General features: G+C 41.0%; 1 protein-coding gene across 8 annotated transcripts; it reads left to right on the top strand.

Annotated features, from left to right (window-relative positions):
* Positions 1–1,535: 1,535 nt before the first annotated feature.
* Positions 1,536–23,730, top strand: add2 (adducin 2 (beta)). 8 transcript variants are annotated; one of them, XM_044112018.1, is made up of 15 exons: positions 1,558–1,913; positions 9,205–9,387; positions 10,346–10,487; positions 11,306–11,457; positions 11,602–11,682; positions 11,774–11,923; positions 12,044–12,187; positions 12,336–12,434; positions 13,134–13,310; positions 15,684–15,932; positions 17,374–17,490; positions 17,573–17,674; positions 17,791–17,917; positions 20,580–20,663; positions 22,492–23,730. In XM_044112018.1, exons 2-15 carry the CDS (start codon positions 9,247–9,249, stop codon positions 22,749–22,751), a joined length of 2,025 nt encoding a protein of 674 aa, XP_043967953.1. In that variant the 5' UTR covers positions 1,558–1,913; positions 9,205–9,246; the 3' UTR covers positions 22,752–23,730. The 8 variants fall into 8 exon arrangements, with proteins under 8 accessions (XP_043967959.1, XP_043967953.1, XP_043967957.1 ...); XM_044112022.1 differs by having other exon boundaries at positions 1,560–1,913; positions 17,573–17,659; XM_044112021.1 differs by lacking the exon at positions 1,558–1,913 and adding an exon at positions 1,948–7,577.
* Positions 23,731–24,275: the final 545 nt, after the last annotated feature.

The following is a 24,275-nucleotide window of genomic DNA, read 5'->3' as shown; positions in this document are numbered from 1 at the left end:
GGTGTTTGCTAACGGCTGCTGGCTAGTCTGAAGGAGCTGAGTGGGGGAGCTCTGGAGGAGAGCTGCTCTGTGAGGCAGAAGCTTAGAAACTGCAGCACGAGGAGGAGCTGCACCTCGAAGGCAGGACTAGGTCCACTCATTTGTTTTCCAAAGCTAACGGTTGCCATGGAGATTAAAGGATTTCTCAAACAGGCATGAAAGAATCAAAGCAACACTCCAGGCATCTTTTTGATGGGAATAACGTGACGTAAAGCTGAAAAGTATTTTTTACATAGTATTGTCCCTTTTAAAGAGTCAGAGCATGAGAAACAAAACTCTTTGGACTGACATGAAGCTCGAACTCTTTGACATGAATGTCGGGTGTCGTGTTTGGCAGAACCCGGACATCACTCAAGGCACAGCTGTTACTATCTCTACCTCCATCGACCCATGGGAATATTTTTCAGCAGTAAGGAATGGGAGACCTCCTGGATAAAAACATAATGTTATAAGAACTGAAATGTTGGGCCAACTGCTACAAATCATTATGTAAAAATGTTTGTTTGGTTCATATCTGTTTTATTTGTACGACAAAGTTATGAAGACTTATTCATAATCTTTATAATATTGGTGCTTATGTCTGATTGACAATTGCAGCACTGACATATGAACAAATCTCCTTGTCAGTTTATATGTGCAAAATAAATTATTTCGTAATAATAAAGGGTGGAGTTTTAAAATCTGCTGTTTATCTGCAGCTAAGCCCCAAATTATTCAAACCCTGTGAAGATTTAGAAATAGAATTACTTGATTTGCCTTTAAAGTTAAGAGGAAATAACACAGGAAATAACACATAATGATTAGTTCTGAATAAAGTATTTTACATGGTAATTTTCCAGTTTAAGAAATTTAAAATATATCAATTACATGCTATTTGTAAGGCCTACATGCTGTTAAAGGAGGTGAATGTAGGGCATTTTACAGCACATTAAAGCATCTGTTACCTTCAGTTATTAAACCTGCTGACTAAATCAGATGTCTGTCTCTGCATTTTGACACCTTTAAATTGACCTCTGATTCCTGTGGAGCTCAGTGGGGAAGGCAAAGGGGGAGGAGCTTTGTGGAAATAGGCGGGGCGTTGTGAGAGCAGGCATTTAGACATCCCTGAATGGTTGAGGATTCCTCAAACATGCATGAAAGAATAAAGGCAATACTTCTAGTACACTTTAATGAGAGAATAACATTCTAGCTATTATAAGTGTTGTTATAAAGTTTTTTGTTTTGTTTTTTAAAAAAGGTTGATTTTGCAAAATACCACAGCCCAGCTTTAATTAGGATTTTTCACTCAGCTAATGGCTGAGGTATTATTTTCATACCTCAGCCCTGCTTGGTATGCTTAGCTAGTGAAAACATAACATAACTAGAGTAACACATTTGAGGGGAAAAAAGCGGCTTTGTAAAAAGTCTGACATTCGCAATCGCCCCCAATTTCGTCTTTGTAACAGAAGATGGCGCCTGTTTGACGCTACAACAGCCTATTATTGATCGGTGATGTGATTCTGAGCAGCTTCACGTTTTAGAAGGCAGCGCCATAAATCCAGCAGGACTGGATTGCGTGGGCCACAGCTTCAGCACACAATGATGAAGCACGGTGCCAAGCTTCCCTCCGCAGCGGACTGACTGGCTGGCTGGCTCGGTGGGTTTGGGTGTCAGACAAGAAAGGCGTGGCAGTGGGACGGTCCAGGCGCACCGAGCAGTGGAAAAAACAAAACACACACACACCAAGGTCTAATGACCTGGGATCATCTGAGGCCCCGGAGCTTCCTCAAATAGGAGCGCTGCTGAAACATATTAGCTTCATTACTGACTAAATCTGCGCCTCTAAGAGCCACCTTTAGGCCGAGGGTGTGCCTCACATCGGACGCTGTCGTGAGGTGAGTTGACGCTGCTGTTTTTTGTTTTGTTTTACATTAAAGATGAAAGAACTGGGCGTTGTACGGCCGGGCTCTCCATCCTGTTGGCTTTATACAGAACATGTCTGAGGAGATGCCGTCCTCCTCCTCTGTTCACTGGGCGCCGCTCTCCTTTTCTCTTCCAATGCCCGCACTAAAGTAGAAACCATGACAAAAGAGGACGCCGTCTTCTCGCGCGCATTGGTTTATGTCGCGCGACTTTCTATTGACTTTAAAATGTGTTTTGAACTACACCCTAAATGGTGGGGAAATTATTAGTTGTGATGCTGTGGCCGCCTACAGATTAACACAGTAAATACGGTCCTGCTGGTTTCTCTGGCCCAGCAGCCTTTGCAACTCGGTGCGGAGTCGCTGCGGGAGCCGCACGCGCCTTTTAGCTGATATGAATGGGTTTTTGCGTTTAGCTTAGGTTTGTAGAGTGTCGAGCTGCTGCCGCTCGCCTCTGCCTGCCCTCAGGCTGGGAGCCATTATTCACTGGTCCTGCTGGTGCTGATGCTGCAGCGCTCGCGAGTGTTGCTAGGCAGCCATGCTGCGCGCGGGCCGCTGTCGTGATGTGAGCAGGAGGAAGAGAAACAACAGTACTGTAACACTGGGGTTGCAGAGCCGAACAAAGCGCATAGCTAATCACATCCTGGATCTACTTTTGTTAAATTTACCTTCTACTCGCGATATTAAGATAGACTTTGCGCGCTTTGACTTTACTTCGCTACACAGCCACCGTACTTTGCATTTGACATAAACAAGCCAGGGAATGTCAGAAATGAAATGTTATGATTCCAAAAGAACTGGAAGAACATAACACGTTGTTCCATACAGCTAAGTGAAGCTGTGTTACACTAAAACTGGTCATTTGTGACAGTTGAATTCTGTAACTATCTCCTGTCACTTAGGAAAAAAAATATTTTTTCCACTTTACTATAAATTCCACTTCATTTGATTTCTGTAATGCCTTTTTTTTATTATTTTGAATCTGTTTATACTTCATACAGTTTGGTTGATATTTTCTTTCCACATATGGTGCTGGAAGTTTCTTCAGCCTCCCCCACCCCCATCAAAATGAGATTCTATATTTAATAAGTGTAGTTCACTTCAGCCTGCTTAAACCTTCACAACCTGAAAATGTAGCTTAGTGATACAAATCACACTTCTTTATGTGACTGATGACCTTTAGAAGCATTTTAGTAATGGGAATGCTTTTCAAGAGCAGTGTTTGTGTTTGGGGGCTATGATCGCTGTGGCACACCGTCACAGTCATACTGTTAAGCAAATAAAGTAACAAATAGTTGTTATTGTTAACTATAACAACTGTTTTTGCAATTGTACTGCAAAATTTGGCGATAAACGTAAAGTCATGGTGTTTGAGAGATCTATAGAAACAAAGATATAGAGTAAATATTAAATCTATTAATAGTTTTCAAACACTTATTCAACCAATTATGATAAGAGCTTTTCTGCTTTTAATAGAAAACTGAAATATCATGAGCTGGTTTGTTCCTGATTAGTCATTTTATCTAGACAAGATAGAGAACCTCCATAACAGCTATATGTGGCGTACGCCTTGCTAATTGTATTTTTTAAACATAGATATCTTAAGGTTTTGACATGTCTGAATGTCAAAAAATTAGTTTCAAAAAAGGCTGGCAGTGATTACAAGGATGTGGGTGGAGGGCAACTCTGGTGTCTCATTAAGAAGAATTCAAACTGAAGCAACGCTATGCTAGCAAATTTCATGCACTAGATTACGATAGCAATAACTAAGCCATACAAGTTTGCATCACTGCTTGTCTTTTTTAAAAGTGTGCAGCATCCTGTGCTGATATTCACAGTGTGTGGCTGTGTGGCTGTGTGAATCCCTGCATCTTCCTGCCAGTCAAACAGATGAAGACAGACCCCAGAGGACAGTCAGCGGGGAACCGTGACCTTCTGTCAGCTGTAGCTTAGTGAGCAATGCGTTCTGACTGGCAGCCGGAGTCGGGGCCAGGCTGCTACAAGATGATCATCTCTGCAGGGGGAATCTCTCCCCCTTGGAGGCTGTGTGTGTGTGAGGCAGAGCAGATCTACTACTAATACGTTGCGTTTGAGCCACTTCGATTGACTCCAGCGCCAGATCTCTGGAGTCACAGAACGTTTAAGAAATCTGATGCCTCTGTTCTTCTCATAAGTTTCATGCCTCTCCTGATCATGTTTGGATTTAAAATTGTTGACCAGATCTCGTCTTTGCCAAGAGACATCTCAGTGATTACTCCCACTGACCTCCTTAAGACTGAGTTCCAGCTTAAAATGAAACCTTTACGGTTTGACGTTTACATTCACTCACTGAGGTGGTGAACAATGATTCTTAAAACTGGAATTGATTGTATAAGTTTAAATTTATTGTGTTTTTTTCTTAAAGAGGCAGTATTATATTATGTCAAGTTTTTATATCTTTACAAGATGTGAAAAACATGCCTGGAGTGTTGCTTTGATTCTTTCATGTATGTTTGAGAAATCCTTTAATCTCCCATGGCAACCATTCAGCTGTGCAAAACGCCTGGGTGGATCTAGCTCTGCCTTCGAGATGCAAATCCTCCTCTGAGCTGCAGGTTCCAAGCTTCTGAGCTGCCACCACACAGAGCAGCCCTCCTCTGCAACTCCCCCCACTCAGCTCCTTCAGACTAGCCAGCAGCAGTTAGCAACCACCTGGTGGAACTGCATCTGCTGGGCTCATTATAGGAGCCACTTCTCAGTGGTTCACTGAGAAGACACTGAGACACTGTTAAAGGGTTAATAGAGGACCCATGTTGTGTTGACTTCCTGAAGGCGGAGTTTCAGAAAGAGCAGGAGCTTCTTAAAGAGGCAGAGCCCCAACTTCAAGGCATTAAGTTTTGATGTCAAATTTCTTTTAAGTCATATTTAATATATGCAGAATTTTCATAGAAGCTGAAGGTAACATGAGTATTAAACGGCAGTACGCATCTGGAAAACACAGAGTTCTGCCTCTTCAAGACAGACATCTACAAGGTCAGTGGATGAACTTGGCTGCACATTTGTCCACTCTATCTCTTGGCTTACGGGCACAGATTCAGCTTTTAGTCCCTACGTTTTCTGAAGTTGAGGTCCTGGTCATTCCAAAACCTCAATCTCTTCCTTCTCGATTCCAAAACTAGCTTTGATGTGTGTTTTGGGAACACCCAACAGTATTTGAGTTTCAACCATCACACTCAAGGTGGTTCTCTGATCAGTTGCTCCTTCAACAAAAACCCATCAGCCGCTGGAAGGTTCTGAAACACTTTTTTTATCGTCTGATAAAAAATAAAAGTCAAAAGTTTCATGTCGACAGACAAAAAAAATTTTTTTCCTTTTCTTTCTTTCTTTTTTTTATTTTATTTTATTTTTTTACAGTTTTTACATAAACCTATTAAGTAGTAAAAGAAAAGGGAGAAAAAAATCTAACCCAGAGCTGCTTAATGAAACTCCCATCTGTGTGTGCTGCTGGATATCAGCTCTCTCTCTCCCGGACATGACCACCAAGTGAGGCTTAAGAGGAGTGAATAAAAACTCATGTAAAGGGAAGCAATTAAATATTTTCAGCAACATTAAAATTAAAATCTCCCGTTCATGCACTCAGCGGGCCGGCCAGCTGTTGGAAAGGAAAGCTTCCATGGAACAAAAGTAATGCGATGGCTTGGATAAACGTAATTTGATTGGTTGCAACAAATGAAATATATATTTTTTTTAAGTTTGATCACCCATCTTCTCCCCATGTGTAAAACTAAAAGTATCATAAGAGGCAGTGCGCTTTCACAAACATTTTTTAAGTCATTGGTACAAATTAAAAATAAAAGAGGGTCCCTAAATGGAATGTGACTGTTAATTGTTTAACAGCAGAACATTTCTAAATCTGCATCTCTTGTTCTGCTTCAGACAATAGATTTTGGTTTCGATATCAGGGTGGAGGGAGTGGAGGCAGCAGAGAGTCGCTGCCTCCCCCTCCTGCAGAGACGGTCCTAGTGACTCAGGCTGGAGCTGCTGGTCTGACGGCCGACAACGCTGCATTAAGTTTAAATTGTCACGTTAAATAAATGTAAACAATTAAGTTTTACAAACTTAATTTGATGACTTGTAACAATTTAGCTTCCTTTTGTTAGATGGAGCTCCTTGTTTTTCAGTGCAATCAGTTGTCTAATATTTCTTAATGGTTTAAAGTTAACCAACTTTAAATATTATTTTATATAAAAAATAAATACATCATTATTGTCAGTACAGAAAACAAAAGATAAAAAAAAAAAAAGTGAAATAACCTCTTACAGTGGCGTCCCCAAGGCCTGTTAATGGGGGCTGAAGCCTCCCTATTTTCAAGACCCTCTAATAATTTGGGATTTTGTTGTTTGTTTTTTTACACTGACCAGAAATTCAATATAATGTGGCCAGAATATGAGTTTAAATAAATAAGAACAAAAAGTGAAAATTTTATCTGAAATGTGATCATAAATCTGTCAGTCTCCCTTTACTTCATATTATAATATTGTGGGCAGAATTGCTCAGAAGGTAATACATGCATAACAATTTGTTCTTCAAAGGGTCCCTAACAATTTTAGGCGTGGAACCACAAAAAATTAGAATGATCTTAGCAACGTTTGCTGGGACACCGTTATATATTACCCTGAATACTAGTTTAAATGTTTAACTTTTTCTTTTTTGTTTCAGTTTGAGAAATTTGGTAATTCTGCCATGTTTGCTCACATCTTGTTCCTCTCCTGGGGGAAAGCCCACCTCGTCCTTAACACGTATTGAAGGCCCTGATCTCCCACCAAGTCTTCAATTCAGTAGTAGGATTCACCCTCCCTCAGTTTTAGTGCAACTCAGGAGGAGCGCGGCAAATGTCACTGTCGGACAGTGGTCAGACAGAGGAAAACTGGTGAAAGTGCACTCATACACGTTAGAGTAAAAAAAATTATGTTAATTTCGAGTAACACGCGATTTCGATTGTTTCTTATATATTTCTGTTCATATTTGTCTTTTTAATTCTGGCTTCTTATTAATGGCTTTTTATTCCAGCTGCTTTCTTAAAATCCTTCTTATGGTTTTTGCATTGTTTGTGGAAATAGAATATTATATTATTCTGTATTTAAACTACAACTCTGGATCTCCATTCCATATTTAACATCTATTTTGTGCAGATTATGTTATATTTACTTGCTCGAAGTCTAATCCCGTTGGGTTGGAGCGCGTGTTTTAATCCAGGGGTTTCCTGTCGCGAGCTCTAACAAACGTCCGGGCGGATCCGTTTCGGAAAATCGAGGATCTGTAACCTGAGAGCGCGTGTCGACTGAGCTTTTACAGAGCTCTCACAAATCAAGTGAGTCAGTCAGTTAGCGGGATGCAGCGGAGGGCGTGGTGTGTTCAGGCCGTTATCTGGTCCCTGCAGCTCGGTCGGTGTGCACCAGGGAGGGGCCGGCCGGCCGACTCTCCGCTCCAGATCCTTACTGTAACTCTTTACTCTTTCCTCAACAACGCAGCCGTATCATTTCCTCTCAGCGGTGCTCTGTCTCTCTCTGCATGAGAGATCCAAGTGCTTATGTTTGCATTTTCCGACTGAGCTGCGTTTCCTGCGGCCGGGACCCAGAGGAAAAGAGCATCCTTAATGTAATGGTATAGTATTCACTTTAATGCCTCCATTTAAAAGTTGAGAACTTGATGTTCACTTTCTGCTTGCAAGCAGGAAATGAGACTCTTCATGTCAGGTATTTATAGTTGATCTTCAGGACTTTGATTGAATGGTTTATGTTTTGTGAATTATTGATAACACTCATTGGATTTTTTAAAAATCTATTTATGGATTTTAATTCTTTTGAAGTTGATGTGCATGTTGGAGTCTCTTGATCTTTTAAAAGACATTCCTTGAAAAGACTTAATCTTAGTGAGGTAAAGAGATTAGGATTAGCATATTTAAGATAGTTTCCCATTTGTTGCAGATTAATGGATTTATACAGACAGATCCTTAAACATTTTTATTACGTTATAAGCACAAACATCAATGCATCTAGAGAGGTAGTTCATAGCTGAAGATGTTTTGCAGATAAAAATCCAAAGTAAAAACAACACATTGGCCTCCAGCTGTGTGTAATTTGTTTTAGACAAACATCGTCATGGAGACCAAGGAGTACAGAGCATGTATCAGTAAAGCAGCAGCGTTGTTGTAACTCTGGACAAAATGCAGGTTTACAAATTAGGTGAAAGAGTCGACTATTAGCTGTGCAGCTCAGAAATCGGGTCTTTATAGAAGAGGGCAAGGAGCATCATTGTTAAAAGTCTTGATTTTGATTAATTAGCTACGTGTATTTTAATGCATTAATGTTTGTTTTATCTGTTTTTTGTTTTTCTTTGTCAAAGGTTCCAGCTGGAACCTTTAGATTTGCACATTTCTGGTACGCCCGTAAATTAAACGCACAACCTACATCCGCTGACGAAAACACTGGACGACAAACCTGCTTCTCTTGGCGTATTGGGCGTCACTTTTGCTTCAAAAATCCATCTGATGGGAAAGACTATGCATGTGTTCAAGTTGTGCTAAAGGAGTTAGCAAATCAACGAACATAGTCAAGACTAAAATAGCACCTCAATGCTAAACATGTAGCAGCAGCACAGACGTCCCCAGAGCCATTGTCCACATTTCTTAAGAAGCTCCATGAATGATCTGGAGTTCCTGAAACACTTGAATGTTGAATGGATAGAATAAGACTTTGCACCTAAATAACAAGTTAAAAACAATAAATCATCAATGATTTAACAGCAAAAAGGGCTTTTAACTGAAAATGTTGCTTATTTTGTCAGTATATGGTGTTCGATGAAAGACTAATTCATCGAACACCATATTCTAATTCAGAAAGTTTAATCGAGTCGATCCGGTTGTCAAGAACAATCCGTAACAATTCTTAGTGAAGTTCTACACAAAGCATGTAGGAAGAATGCAGTGATGAAAACCACGAGGCGAGAATTAAACTTCTTGCCCGACATTTAAAATATTTACCCGCTGAAAAAAAATAACACTGCACGTCATACAGGAACACACCATGCTTGGTGGTGGCAGCATTATGCTATGAGGTATAATGAGGCACACACAAACAGATCCAAGACTGAAGTGTATGTTTTGGAGTAATGCTGTTCTCCATTACACCTGACTGGGCTTGGGCTACTTGGACAATAAAAAAAAAATAAAAAAAAAACCTACATCCCACTTCTAATACATAATGTATCTTTATTTTTTTGGCAGGTTTCCACCAGGCTATAACACACCCACTATAAAACCCAGAAGATGAGTAAGTCTCCCACCCCAAAGGGCACTCCGGTGCAGCGCAGCCCCAGCGACGGGGTCCCTGAGAGCCTCCAGTCTCCCCAGCACTCCACCCCCGTCTCTGGACACAAGAAACGGATCTCCAGCCTCCTTCAGAGTCCGGTGAGAAGGCTGCTTGTTTCTGCAGAACTTGGTACTGTTGGGGTTTTTTTAAATTGCCTTTTTCTTGACTCCAGTCTCTCTAACTGTGATTATGCCCTCACAATAAATCTCTGAATTGCCTCTTTAGCAGAGAGGATGTAATTGCAGTAAAAAGCCAGGCCTGGTCGACTCTGCTAATGTCAGCAGTGAAGCAACATGTTGCTGATGAAATTAGATGATCACCTTGAGGTGAATTTGCAGAGGCTTTTCTTTAGAGGGGATATATTATGAAAAATTCACATGTGGCACATTTTTCTACTTCCATTTGGGTTTCTACTGCTTCTAAAAACAGCCAAAGGGACTAAAAAGGCAACTAAAAACATTGTTATTTTCTGGCAATAATTTAATGTTTTTTAGTGTCTGGAAAACAAGCCATTCAAAAATCTCTGGTATGTAACTTCTGGTATGTAAATCTCATTTGGTCACCTGATTTTACTGCTATATACAATGGCAGATTTTTAATTTCTTTTTTTGTTGATGTACCATTCAAAATAACTTGCGGCTTTCTTGTTGATTGTGCAGGAGGTTCTGCTTCTGCTTTTCGAAGATGCACGGTTGTATAATTGAACATTTGTTTCAGCCATTTTTACGTGCAAATGTAAAATGGACAGCATGACTAGCAGCGGCTTATTTGGATTTAAAGTGACAAAAGGCCCTAAGAGAGCTCATTCTGGAAGGAGCTCAAAATGGAAAACAATCTCATTATCTAAGAAGGATTTTGTTTAAAAAAGAAAATGTCATAAACATATCCTAACCTGTTCAAGGAAGCATAATATATCACCTTTACACTTCACAATTACAACATGCACAGTTCCATTTGAAACTTTTGGACCTTATCTGAAGCTATAACTGAAAATGCGGCTGGGCTGTATTATTACGGTTCAGATCTCGTTTGTTAACTTGCTGTGTCTGCTGGCAGTCCTTCAGAGAGGAGCTGGATGTGCTGATCCAGGAACAGATGAAGAAGGGCGGCAGCTCGTCCAATCTCTGGGCCCTGAGGCAGCTCGCCGATTTCATGGCCTCTCACGGCTCGCCGGCCGCCCTGCCTGTCTCACCTTCCAGTACGTTTCGCAGTAAATCCTTTCTCTCTTTTTTTTTTTTTACTTGTTTTCTGAAAGTTTACTCTGAACCAAAACAAGCGGATACACCCAGAACAGAATAAAAGTGGAATGAAAATGTGAAACGTAGTTAATGTGCAAAACCTCAGAGAGGACAGTGTGTGAAATCGATTTCACGAATTCTCTCAGAAAGAAAAACAAAAACGCACCGTACAATGAAAAACAGCAAAATAAAAATGGAGAGGATGCACAAAGTGCTGTAAATTCAATCCACCCTGAAAACTGCACTAAAATCAAACATTATACCTGATCTACTATTGTGTTTGCTTTAATTTGAGTGTGCTGAGCTTCCTATAGGAGGAACAGGAGATCTTATGGATCAACCACAGCTTAAAACACAGCTGGAAGAAAGTCATTTCCTCTTTAGAGAGCGCCTTTCAGCTCCAAACACGACGACTTCGAGTAGAGCGGGGAAATGGACTGAATAAAGTACAATCTTGATGTGTGCTTAGCTGTGCCTCATCCAGTGTTCATCAATACTTGTATTAAAGGGGATTTTGTTAGTTTGTCTGCTTGCATTCTGAATCAACATTTCTTTTTTGCTATATAGAGCGAATTTTATGAAAACTGTTCAGCACATTTGCTGAATCAAATCAACCCACTGATGGTGTTAAGAAAGCAATAGTGGCCTTCAAAATAAAAAGTCACATCATTGTATTTTGCCCATTTGTAACAAATTCATAGGATTTACACTTTTACTACAAATCTACGTCGGCCGACCAAGAGGCTCTCATTGTTTTCCTCCTGCTTCTTCCTGGCAGACATGATGATGGTGACCCCCGTCAACGACCTGCATGGCTGGGAGCCTGGCAGCTTGGTGAAGGGGGAGCGGCTGATGCGCTGCAAACTGGCCAGCACCCACCGACTCTTCGACCTCTACGGCTGGGCCCAGCTCAGCCACACGCTTCTCACGGTTAGTTTGCAAACCAGCTTCATTCCTGCTTCTATTGGTTTTAGGACGATTGTGCTACGAGGAGAGACCATTTATCTCTGTGCCGATAGCCAGTAGTGTCTGTCCTGTCTGGGGTGCTAACTGGTGCGTTCTCCTTTCTGGCAGCTGCGTGTGAGTAAAGAACAGGAACACTTCCTGGTGCTTCCAGAAGGCCTGGCCTACAGCGAGGTGGCTGGATCCAGTCTGGTGAGTCCAGAGTTCAGCGCTGAACACACAGAAAATGACGGTTTCCCATAGCTTCTAAAACTTTGATGGTGCTGTGCTGCATTTCTAACAGGTGAAGGTGAATCTTCTGGGTGAGGTGGTGGAGAAGGGCACCACCAACCTCCAGGTAGACACCGACAAGTTCAGCCTGCACTCAGCCATCTACTCGGCCCGACCCGACGTCCGCTGCCTGCTGCACCTCCACACACCTGCTACAGCGGCGGTGAGTCAGTGTGGGATGACGGTCACTCTGCCCACTTGCTCAGAAGAGACACCAGTTCGCTCTGATTCAGGAAAAGCGAACGTCTTTTACCCTCCGAGGCTGACAGTCTACCGTCTCCAGGTCTCTGCGATGAAGAGCGGCCTGCTGCCGCTGTCTCACGAGGCTCTACTGGTTGGCGACGTGGCCTACTACGACTACAACGGCGTAGTGGGGGAGGAAGAGGACCGGATGGAGTTGCAGAAGAGCCTAGGACCCACTTGTAAGGTGAGCAATATCCCAACAGACCAGACTGAATTAGACACTGATCCGGTGTTCCAGCCACGCCATTGAGCTGAATGCAGAGGTGATGTAGGTTTACGCTGGATTAGTGATTGAAGCCTGAACTGCTACTCGCTGCTTTTCTCTCCCCCAGGTTCTGGTGTTGAGGAATCACGGCATCGTGGCTCTGGGGGAATCGATGGAGGAGGCCTTCTACACCATCTACCACATACAGGCAGCCTGCCAGATCCAGGTAGCACTCGCAAGGTGGCTCAGAAATACTTGCATGAACACTGTAGTAACTTGAATCTACCGTATGACAAACTGCAAACCAGAGTTTCCTCCACACGTAATTGATTGTGGCGCACCGTCAAGGTGAAATAAAAGCCGCCATGCCTTCAGAATGAAGTTAATGTGAAACTAATTCATTTCGTGAATCATTAAAATTTACTTTCATTTGAAAAGCCGACACTGCTGGTTCCTGCTTGTCTGGCTGCGAAGCTGACAACTGTGTGCTGCGCTGCTGTGAAAGGAAGGTTAAGTTGAAGGCATTTTTAGCTCCAATCTGTGAAAACAATCCTAATGTTGACGTATGTTGCATTTGACCGACAGTAACGTACGTAGCTATTAATCTTACGTAGTTATTAATTCCTAATCTTTATGCTCTTTTGATTCCCATCTCAGTCCTTACCTGCATGATAAATGATGGTTTGCTTTGTCCTCTCGTCTATGTAACCACTGCTGGTTCATTACGGATAAAGCTTTTAATGATTTTAAGTTTTAACGTATTAAAAAGATTCTTTATGCCCAGAGTAACTAATTCTGGAACATACAGAAAATGTGGTTAGCTCTTTCTTTCTTTCTAATCAAGGCCGAAGCTTCTTCTAAAGAAACTGTGTGCAGACGTCTGCCTAGCCTGGATTAGCTCTACATGCCTGTTTGTCTTTGGCAGGTGTCGGCTTTGTGTAGTTCTGGAGGGGAACACAACCTGATTATGTTGGACCGGGCGATCCATAAACCCAACCCCACCGGCACCGTGAGCTGGGCCGGCTCCACCTTCGGACCCCTGCATAAGAGCCGAACCGGGGAACATGAGTTTGAAGCTCTTATGAGGACTCTGGATAATCTGGTAAGCAACGGATAAACTAAACAATATCAGAACTTTATTATTGATCACTCTTGAAAATGAGATCTCGATCTCAACGAGGTTTATCTGGTTAAATAAAGGGGGGAAACTAGGTCTGTCATAGTAACAGATAAATTGTCCCAGAAATGATTTTGATCAACAATAACATTGTTGTTTTGAGACAATTTTAAAGTAAAATATCAATAATGGTATAATAATGCAAGTTTCCCATGTCAATAAACTTTAATATTGATCACTGGAAGATGTTTCAAATATCCAAAATAAGACACATCAACCAAAAACAGTAAATAAAACGGAAATAGAAAACACACACACCCAAAGCCATAAATAAAATGGATCCGATGACTGTAGACAAAATCACCCTTCAAAAACGATTCATCATAAGAATGAAAATTGCTGCTCTCATTTGATTTTATCATGCGATTAATTTCTTATTGTGACAGGCTTAATCAGAGCTGGATGATAGATGTATTAGTTCACATGGCAACAAGAGGTTTAGTGCCTTGCTGCAGCGAAGAACCTGGATTTGAACGGACAACCTTCTCTTTCTAAAGAACCACAAGCTATCTGAGTCCGTACTGCTGTGGGTTTAAAAAATCAATTTTTAACTCACCCAGCTTACCTCTTTGACCTCCTGCTGGAGTTTAAATCTGACACTCTGAAGCTTTTTATTCGGCTAATCTGCTTAAAAGTAAAATCATTTTCTCTGCTTGAATTTTGCTTTAAACCTTTCCCACAAAGTACAGAACAACCTCTACCATACTGTGTCGTCTCTGGCCATGTGACCAAATAAAAAAGGCTGTAGGGATGTACAGATCAGGATTTGTTTTTCTGGGAGATTTGAATCTATTAAGAGTAACTGAAGCCAAATCCCATTCAGATGCTTGATTATAGTTAATAAAATCAATACCAGGGACGAGCCTGAAAAAACTCAGTAGCTTTTAAGGGCAGTGAGAAAGCTCAGTGTTTAATCAGTGATGTTGAGTAAACAGTTTATTTTTATTTTTCTCTGACAGCAACAAGCATTTTGTTTCAACGCAGAGCAGCATTTTGCTTTGGCTAACAAAGCTAATGCTAATTTGAGCTGAACCGGGTTAAGACAGTCATAATGTTCCAACAGCACTTTACCCAATATATTTCTGATCATGTATCTCAGTGAACAAAATGCTGCCCTTCAATGCTGTTGTTTTCCTCTTGTGTGGTTTGCTTAAAATGCTAGGATAATGCTAGCATATTTGTCCTGTTTTGATGTAACTTTTGGTAATTTGGCATTTTTCATTTTTGCTACTGTTAACTGTTTGTGAACAAAACTTACAGAAAAAGTTAACTCATTGCTTTGAACTTTATAAAATGAACCTCTAGTTTTTCTGTGGATATTTTACTAAATCTCTCCATGACGTTATGCCATCGTGGCAGCATTTAGCTACTCAGTATAAGCATTGCTATCAATTTTATAATGTGGTGGAAAGCACTTTTCATGCATTTTCTGTTGATGCTTCAAAACAAAAAAGAATAAAAGACTTCTTGCGGTTTGCAAGTTGAAGCCTTAAAGCACAGCAGTGTGAAATGTGGAGTGTGCAGAAGCAGCAGGCTAATGTAGCACAGAACGCTGTTTTAGGGTCTAAAAGCCTAAACCACAAAACCCAGCAGGAAGAGTGCAAAGGAGTTTCAAAAAGGGTTTTAGCTGCCCACCAGCATGACTTAATAAAAAGTTGATCCTGTTGTTGGAGTAACATTATTAAACCTAATGGACATTGCAGCAAAAGTCTAGGGAATGAGTTCAGCTGTGCAGTGCAAACTTTAAACTTAAAGGGGCAGCATTGCTTAAAATCAACATTTTTGAGCTTTATCATGTAATAATGTTATTCAGTCATCATAAATGTACCTTGAGTGTTGTCTTGTTGCATGTTTGAGAAATCCTTTAGTCTCCCTTGGCAACCTTTCAGCTGTGCAAAACACCTGGTTGGACCTAGCCCCGCCTTCGAGGTAAAAGCTCCTCCTCACAGCTGCAGTTTCTGAACTTCTGCCTCACTCAGCTCCTTCAGACTAGCCAGCAGCAATTTGCAAACACCTGCTATCTTATTATAGAAGCTACATCTCAGTGCAACACTGGTAAAAATGTTGTTAGAGGATTTAGAGGAGTGATGTAATGACTTCCTGAAGGCAGAGTTTTAGAAAGAGTAGGAGTTTTTAAAGAGACAGAGGCCCAATTTCAAGGCAAAGTCATTTTTTTTTTTTTTGTATAACAACTGAAGGTAACACAGTTACTTGATTGTGCCATAAAATGGCATCATGTGCCTGGACAATGCATAACACTGCTCGTTTAAAGCATTTTCCTTTTGGTATTGCGTTCAGGGCTATCGTACGGGCTACGCCTACCGCTTCCCCGTGCTGCTGGAGCGGTCGCGGACGCGGAGGGAGGTGGAGGTGCCGGCGACCGTAACGGTCTTCCACCAGTTTGATGACGACGGCGTCCACCCGGCCCTGAGGCAGCACCCGTTTGCCCAGCGCCAGCAGCAGGAGAGGACCCGATGGCTCAACACCCCCAACACCTACCAGAAAGTCAGCCAGGAGCAGGCGAGCCCGGGACACCAACGCACCACTGTGAGCTCCCAGGCATAAACATCAGCTTTAAACATGCAGCGCTTCGCAAAAATACTCCTGTCCCTTCAGCTTTTTCACATTTACTATCTTCAAAGCGTCAGGAAAGCAGCATTAGCAACATTAGAAAAACATGCAATTTGATTGTCAATAAATTAAAATTATATAATTTATTGATGTATTTCCCTTTTAACTACAATTTTATTTTTTTTTTAAAGCTGTTTTCTGGCTAATGTCTGCTGTTTGGCATCGAGTCGACTTAATTGTAGATTCTTATATTGTAACTACATTAACACCTTTATTCCTTCTAAAACTGTTTATGCTGAATTAAACCACAAGTATCACCAGATATATTGCAGCTAACACCTATTGAGATACGAAACAATATCAAAGCATGTTGATGTGTTGAAATGGCCCAGTCAAAGTCCAGATCTAAATTGATCTAAAATTTTGACTATATTTTAAAGTGGATTTTTATGTTTCAATTGTTTTTTAGATGTGCGAATCTGGTAGCAACATGCTCAGAAAGTCTTAGAAAACGTCTCTCTGTTTGGATTTTTATTTGTATCTTATTTTGAAAAATGTATAATTCTCATTTTACGTTAAAGTTATGCTCTGTCTTGTATTTGTCATCTGATATTGCAATAAAAATGCATTGGAAATTTGTGATTGCAACCTAACAAAATGAGAAAATGTTCACACTTTACTGCACATGTATTCCTGCCCTTTTATTCTGCAGGAGTAAATTTATAAAGTCCCTTCCTTTGACTGGGCCAACAACACTGTGACCTACAGGAAAAAGAGGATGTGAGATCAGAAGAATCACAATCTGGGGATAAAAATGAAAAAAAGAAAAGGTGGTAAATGCTTTTTGATGATGCAGCGAGGATAAAGGACACATAGTGACTCATCATCTTTCTCACATATGGAATATAATCCGTCTGGACTCACAGAGATATTTCTACATCCAGGAGTGAACAACCTTCTTTCTGCCTTTTTCTCATGCTTTTTCTGAGTCGGGAGGATTTTATGTTTGTTTTCAAATTTTCTGAAGGAAATGTGACACTTCCTGTGACCCTGAACAGGATTTGGCAGGTAGAAAACAAAGTTTCAGTTACATAAAAATAAAAAAGAATAGAGATAGTCTCGGATCAGTGGGAGGAGCTTCACAGTCCCTCCCACCCTCTTCACTCTCTTCTCTGCATTGCAGAGGAAAGCCCGTTAGCTTGGAGAGAATATACAACGAAGCAAACTCTGCCCTCTTGTGGCCAAACATGCTGCATGCTTCCAAATCCCTTTTGCTTTTGTTTTGTTTTTGTTTTTTCCTTTTTCTTATTAAAATAGACCCAGCAGGTGGCTCATTATGCATTTCTTCACTCTGCTTGTTTTTCTTCTAAATTAAGTAACTTAAACCCCGCTTCCCTTCCTTCATTTCTTCCTGCAGTGGCTGAAAACAGAAGAGCTGACTCAGGCTGGCAGCACAGCCATCAAGATAGAAAACCCAAACCAGTTTGTGCCTCTGTTCACCAACCCTCAGGAGGTGATCGAGACCCGAAACAAGGCGAGTCCGTCCTCCGTCCTTTTCCCTTCGAACGCCCCCACTGAACCACACCTATTCACAGATCCCATCATGTTATACTCAGATACGGCAACAGAACCGTCAGGATATGAAGACAGCAGGACCGCAGTCGCAAGTCCTCGCAAGCGTCATAACAGACGACAGCCCTCCGGTACCAGCAGCACCGGTTCTGATCCTGAAACCTTGCAGCTAATTCCCGTCAACCTTTGGCCGTGAATGAAAACATACATTTTATTGGGGTTTGTGTGTGTGTGTGTGTGTGTGTTTCTGTGTATCCATCAGACCCCAGTGAGCCCACCCAAAGTTCCACCAGAACCAGAACCACCCAATCCGTTCAACGAGCTGACCGACAAGGAGCTGGAGGAGTACCGCAAGGAGGTGGAGCGAAAACGGGACGGAGGGACCGACGGTAAAAGCTACTTTAATGACCTCAGCAACTTTAGCTAGTGTTTGTACCCAGCTTTATATATTTTAACGACTGTGAAGAAATTCTGGACTACACCTTTAAAGGAGAGTTTAACCTGCATATTGTGGATATTATTCTTATCTCACATCTGGCAGATGGCAGCTCTAGATAAGAATATTGTCTCATTTATGATGCTGAAAATGTTTTATTGCACCACAACCATAGGAAGGAGAAGTAGATCACTGAATGTAGATTATTTTATTTTGTAATAATCACAAAGCAAATAAAATTTATTAATTTTTGTTGCACATTTTTAGTTTCTGACACCTCTCTATAATTTACCTGAGCCCTGTTTGTGTAGGTGTTTATTTCCAATGTCGTCCTGTAAAATCGATGAAATATGCAACCCATCACTTTTACACATGTATAAATGTCTTGCTTTATACCACCTCTCCTTGTTCTGTTTTCATCCACCCATCTATCCATCCGTCCATTCATCCATCATCCATCAGGTGTAAAAAGCCTAAAGAAAGTCTTATGATCATGTGTCTTAAATTCATAAAAATATTAGTTGGCAATAACAAAATTACCGTTTCAATGCAACGCTCAGGAGGAGCGCCTGGTTGGTCGTCACGTCAGACTGTCGGTTCCCCAAACTGCACAAAAATACCTTGTAAAAGCGCACTTGGGGTCGGTAGTGCGACCCAGGTGGTCGGTAGTGCGACCCAGGTGGTCAGTAGTACGACCCATGGGGTTCACGCACAAAGTAAAAAGCTTGTGGGGTTCAAAAGACCACATCTCTTCAGACTGAGGGAGAATCAAATACGTTTATCACAAGTCTTAAATCATAGCACTATTTCTGGGAAAAACCACATTTAAGCTTGGCATTACGGGGTTAACGCTGTAGAGAGCCTAAGATCTGTTTTTGCTCAGCTTGACTGTAATTCAGTAAAATCCATTCATCCATCCATCCATCCATCTATTCATTCATTCATTCATTCAGTTTAGTTCTCTTACGTTCATCGGCTAAAGAGCTTAATATTCAGATCCAGTCTTTCTGCTGCCTGGTGTTTCTCATCTAGATCTTTGGCAACAGTGAAAACAATCAGCTGTCTCCAAATAAAAGTTGAAACCAGTAAAAGAGCTTCAAGGAAATAAAACAAGTGCGTTCCATGCTAAAGAAGTAGAGCTGGGACATTTTGTGTTTGCACATCATGTTTAGCATAGACTGGCTGTTTGCTACAGACCAAAAACATGTCTGCAGTGTTAAATGGACTCTATTAGTGTGAATGTGAGCATGCTCTGTGTTGTGCTGTGACGGACTGGTAATGCGTTCACCTCTCACTCACTCATGTTGGCCAGAGCTTCAGGACTCATAATGAGCTTGAGTGTGAAAAGGCCCAAACATGGATGGACTGGAGATCCGAACTTTGAAACTTTAAGGGCTTCTTACACAAATCAAGTCAAAGGAAGAGGCCTCCAGTTCTGCCACTGCCTCTTCTGTCTTCCTTCCTCCTATTCGGACTCGGCTGTCCAAATAATTCTAGTTTCTGAGGGTTGAACATCCATTGTATCTTATGTTGTAAATCCACTCAGGTCTGATTGGGACTCCATGAAATTTTCCATTTCTTGGTCATTTATCTTTTGGTCCTGAAGGTTTGATCAATTCAAATATTGGTTTGAACTCTTCTGCAGGTCCAGAAAACTTAAATTAAATGGAGTCAAGTCTGGTTTAAAAAAATGTGTTTCCTGATTTGAAAGTCCATTTTCTAAAAGATGAACTACTTCATGTGACATCAGTGTGTAAACGATGAACACATTGTTTTGTGCTATCAAATTAGCTGAACTATAACTTAATGTTTAAACCTGGCAAACCATTTGTAGCGCTGAACAGTACTTTGCTTTCACTATTGTAAGTTTTAACTTAGTTGAGCTCAAATTGTCAAGTTGGTTTTTATTTTACTCTAAGTAGCACCGTTTAGAATAAAGCTAAATGTTTCTTAGAAAAATACCCAACTTGGTTCAGGAGGACCAAAAGCCTAAAGCTGTTGAAAAGATTTAATGCAGTGAAAGTGGGGAAAAAGCAAACAATTAAATGTTAAATTTTTATTGCACTTTCAAGAATGCTCTGTTTTTGGTTAGTTTTTATTTCTACAATTGGCAGAAAAATAATAATGCTTAAAAGTCAACGTTGTCATTCATTGCTGACCTGGTCAAGGTTGAAACACCCACATCAAAAAATATTTCACATTGCATTTTTGTTGTTGTTTTTACAAAACAGGTATAAAAACATAGAAAACTTTTTAAAAAAATATTAAAAACTTTCCATCTCTGGATAGGCCTGAAATTGCTGAAAAAAAAGTGAAAAAAAAAGTGTCATTACACATTTAGATGTAACTTATAACAACATTTTGTGAACTAAGGTTAAAAGGTTTGTAGCGTATTTAAAGCCTGGAACAAACAAGTGTTCATCTGTTACTGTGTCGTAACTGTGTGTAATTTGTCCTCACTGCTGTTTGCTTCACAAGTCGAACCCTGTACTCAGCTGATGCTCACTGTCCCTCACTGTCTGTCTGCGTGTGTGTGTGTGTGTGTGTGTGTGTGTGTGTGTGCGTGTGTGCGTGTGTGTGTGTGTGTGTGTGTGTGTGTGTGTGTGTAACTGTAGGGGAGGAGGTGGAGAACGGCTTGGAGTCTCCTCCTGCTACCTCCCCTACTAAAGGCCCTGCAGTCGGCCTCCCTCCTGTCTCAGGTGAGGCTTGGCAGAACACACACCCTGTTCATGTGTGTGTGTGTGTGTGTGTGATGTTCAGCTTGGTTTCCATGTTGTTTCTCTGACACACAGCTTGCTTCAGTTTTCTCTCATGGACTCAGATGTCTGAGCTCTGCTTCTTGCCTCTGACAGCAACGTTCCTCCTCCTTCTGGTCCCTCACAACGGCAAGACAGCCGGGACAAAATCCACAATGATTTGAATAATAATTGGTGAAACATTTATTTTCATACTAATTATTCATACTGAAAAAAAGACTAAATTTGGAAGCATACTGTCACGTTTGATAAATTAGAACATTATTAAAAAGTTTATTTACTTTAGTAATTAGATGTGGTGCTAAATTGGAGACTTAAAGTTTGTGCAAAAGAAAAAAAAATGCATCTGAAGAAAAATGTTAAACTGAAAAATTATTTTTAAACTGAAAAAATATATAAATAAATAAAATAAAATAAAAATACACTTTCAATACAGAAATGTGGACAATGTAAAGTATGTTTGAAATCTTGTCAAAGTTTGGTATTTTTAATCTGACAATCCATTTTCTAATTTATGGAATTGTCGACATATTCACGGGTTTACCAGCAGGTGGCACTGTAGCAGCGGGAAAATGTAATGAAACTCAGAGTTTACTCTATGAAAGTACTAAATAGAATAATTAAGCATTAATAGACATTTAAATAAACATTTCTCTGTCGGTTAAACTGGAGCACTTCATACAATATAACTGAGCCAAGTCTATTATTAAATCTATAATAATATTTTTTATGAATTTTAGTTATTTTCCCTTAACAGAAAAGCTGCATTTACTTTTAAGATTAAATTACATACAGGTGGACTCTATTTATTAATTAGATAACTTCTGAAGGATTATATTTAACACTTTCTGAATTGGACCTTAGTGCATGATGTGAGTTTACCTCTATCCAAATAGAGAATGTTAAATTTATAAATGTGGACCGTTCGATTTTGATTTGACCACATCCGTGTTCCTGAAAGAAGACCCTGTTTAGACTCCTGGAGGAGTAACTTTGGCTGTCGGTTGTTCCTGGTGTCAGTAATGTTTGTTCAGGGAGACATTTTACCTTTAAATATTCGGTTTAAGCATATCCAACATATGTAGGCAAGTATGAAGCATGCGACATGTGTAAATATGTAAATATGAAGCTCGTAAAAATGTATGATGGACTGCTGGCACATTTCAGCCTCATGTTTCTCCAGCTGCTGAGTTCTCTCCTTTATCAGCTGTCCGGTCCTGTTGCTCCACACTAGTTGGGTTTTTTTCCATTGACTATATCATTGCGCAATTTGACATATTGAAAATAAATTTGCTTAATGGAAATGTGGCAATCTATAAAAAGGTTTTGCAGCAAAACTTCGATGGAAACCCTTTTTTCACATCACACAAGTCACGTGACCAACAACCGGATGTTAGTAGTGAATGAGGAAAAGACAAAGTGATGGGATGATGAAGGCATAATGACTTACCTTAAAATATTGCCTTTAAAGTTACCTTCAAAGGTCACAAGAACAAACTTATTCATGTGCAATTTTTAATTACGTTTCTTACTTAATGGAAACAACAAAATTGCGAAATCGTATTTTGACGACATTAGCAGAATATTGACAGCTTTATAATGGGAACGCAGCTTTTGAAACCAGTTGAAAACCCTCGTCCTGCAGGCAAGCATGTTCATCCGCAGACATTCCCCGCATGCAGCCCCGCAGCAGCACCAAACTCCCGCTTCTGGTGAACGCTTGCTTACTCTTTGATGCTTCCTCTGCTCCCATTTCAACCGTCTGTTGCAGCAATGGAGGTGCACAACGACTCTCCGGTCATTCAGAATGGAGGGGACGAGGAGAAGCAGGTGACTAAGGAACTGGAGGAAGGGATGAAGGCGCTCTCGACCAACGACACCTCCTCTACTCCCGCGGCGCCGCCAATCAAACCGCAGGGCGGGACCCCAGAGGGCTCGCCATGCAAGTCACCGTCCAAGAAGAAAAAGAAGTTCAAGCCGCCATCGTTCCTGAAAAAGAGCAAGAAGCAGAAGGAGAAAGTAGAGACCTGAGACGGGTCCCACAGACAAGTCAGGCCTCGCCGAAGCGCCACAGGTCGTCACGTGTGACTGAAACAGTCGACAGAACCGCATCACAATCATTCAGAGCCATTTCAATGTCGAACCCCCAGACACGGTATCTTAAGAGTGCCACTGCTAGCCACTGAATTTGATGTTTGTGGTGATTCATCGAGTAAGTTTAAAGAGCTCCTGTAATTACTTTCACCAAGTGTTTGATCCAGGTCAGACACAGCCCAGCCGTCCAGTTTGACTCACTACTTTCGATCACTCTCACGGTTTTCTGTACTCCACAAGTCGCCTCTATCGGTTTGTCGCTTCACCTCACTGTACAGGAATTCAACCATGTTTCCTCTCTCTAAGCAGGCCTGTGACTTGGATCCTGTATAAGTGACACTTTAGTTTTTCTGACAATACACGTTGGAAGGTAAAGTGTGTTATTCATGTATAGCACTTAACATAGGTAGATCAATGTTTTTGCACGTCTTATTCTTTCATCATTATACATTTTCTCTTAGCCTTTGGTTGTAGTTATCAAGTAGATGTTGCAGGATTAGTCTGTGAGGACAGCCGCAGTATGTGTAGAAATCTACTGATAGCTATTGATTCTGCGGAGTTGACGGAAAGCAGGGAAATGTCGCCTAGCTACAAGTTAAGCTGCAATTTAAGCTGTTATTAACCACAAAGGTTAATCTAAAAAAAAAAATTAAAAAATGGTTGCTCGTTATTGCAATCGTAATATGCTGAGGGTATCCAACATTCCACTTTTCTTGTTTGATTTTAAAACATACATGTGCAAAAGACCTCTTTCCAAGTAATTTTTTTTCCCTGTTTGAACCAGTAGCTGTTCTCAAACTGCTGATGTGTGATGTTGGCTCATTGGTTTGAATTAATTTTCTATAAGAATGTATATGTGAGTGTTGCAAGGTTGCAATGTATCAGTCATTAAAGATCCAGTTAGGTTTCAAGTCCACCGAGCGAAGCTTCTCTGTGTATGTGTCTGCTCTCTTTGCCTTGTAAAATACACAATCCAGTGGCTCAAACCACAAAAAAGGAAATCTTCCTCATACAGTTTTTTTTTTTTTGGCTAAACCAGCCTAACCACCCTCAGCAGACAGAAAGCACAACACTACTTGCTTATGCTCCGTGGCGGACTGACGGAAGAGAAGGACATTTTGAACCCAGACTGACTGGAGAAGACCACGTTAATGGCCACATGACCAAAGTTTCAAGATTTTCGGTAATTAATGTCTGAAATCACTCATGTACGAAGCTAATGACGCCAACGACGTCATGCCTTTCTGTTACGTGCTATACCGTTACGTACAGTTTTTATTTCAGCGTCGCTGTTTGGTCACAGCGCGGTTCGTCTGGCATGTTGTTGGCGCCATTGCTGGTCAGGAGCGTTAAGCCAGTATTGTACAGGAAGGGCGTGCTCCGGTGGCGTAGAGGGCAGCGCGCCCCACGCTTGGAGGCCCACAGTCCTCGACGCGGCCGTCGCGGGTTCGATTCCCGGAC

This window comes from Gambusia affinis, linkage group LG03, assembly GCF_019740435.1.
Source record: "Gambusia affinis linkage group LG03, SWU_Gaff_1.0, whole genome shotgun sequence".
In the NCBI taxonomy this organism is placed as follows: Eukaryota; Metazoa; Chordata; class Actinopteri; order Cyprinodontiformes; family Poeciliidae; genus Gambusia; species Gambusia affinis.
The sequence above is the reverse complement of the archived record's forward strand: the minus strand, read 5'-3'. Positions and strand labels throughout refer to the sequence as shown.

Coding starts and splice junctions, on each gene's coding strand:
- add2 (XM_044112018.1), top strand. CDS start 9,247: ATGAGTAAGTCTCCCACCCCAAAGGGCACTCCGGTGCAGCGCAGCCCC. Junction 11,683..11,773: donor AGGTGGCTGGATCCAGTCTG/GTGAGTCCAGAG, acceptor CATTTCTAACAG/GTGAAGGTGAATCTTCTGGG. Junction 17,675..17,790: donor CTCCGGTACCAGCAGCACCG/GTTCTGATCCTG, acceptor TGTATCCATCAG/ACCCCAGTGAGCCCACCCAA.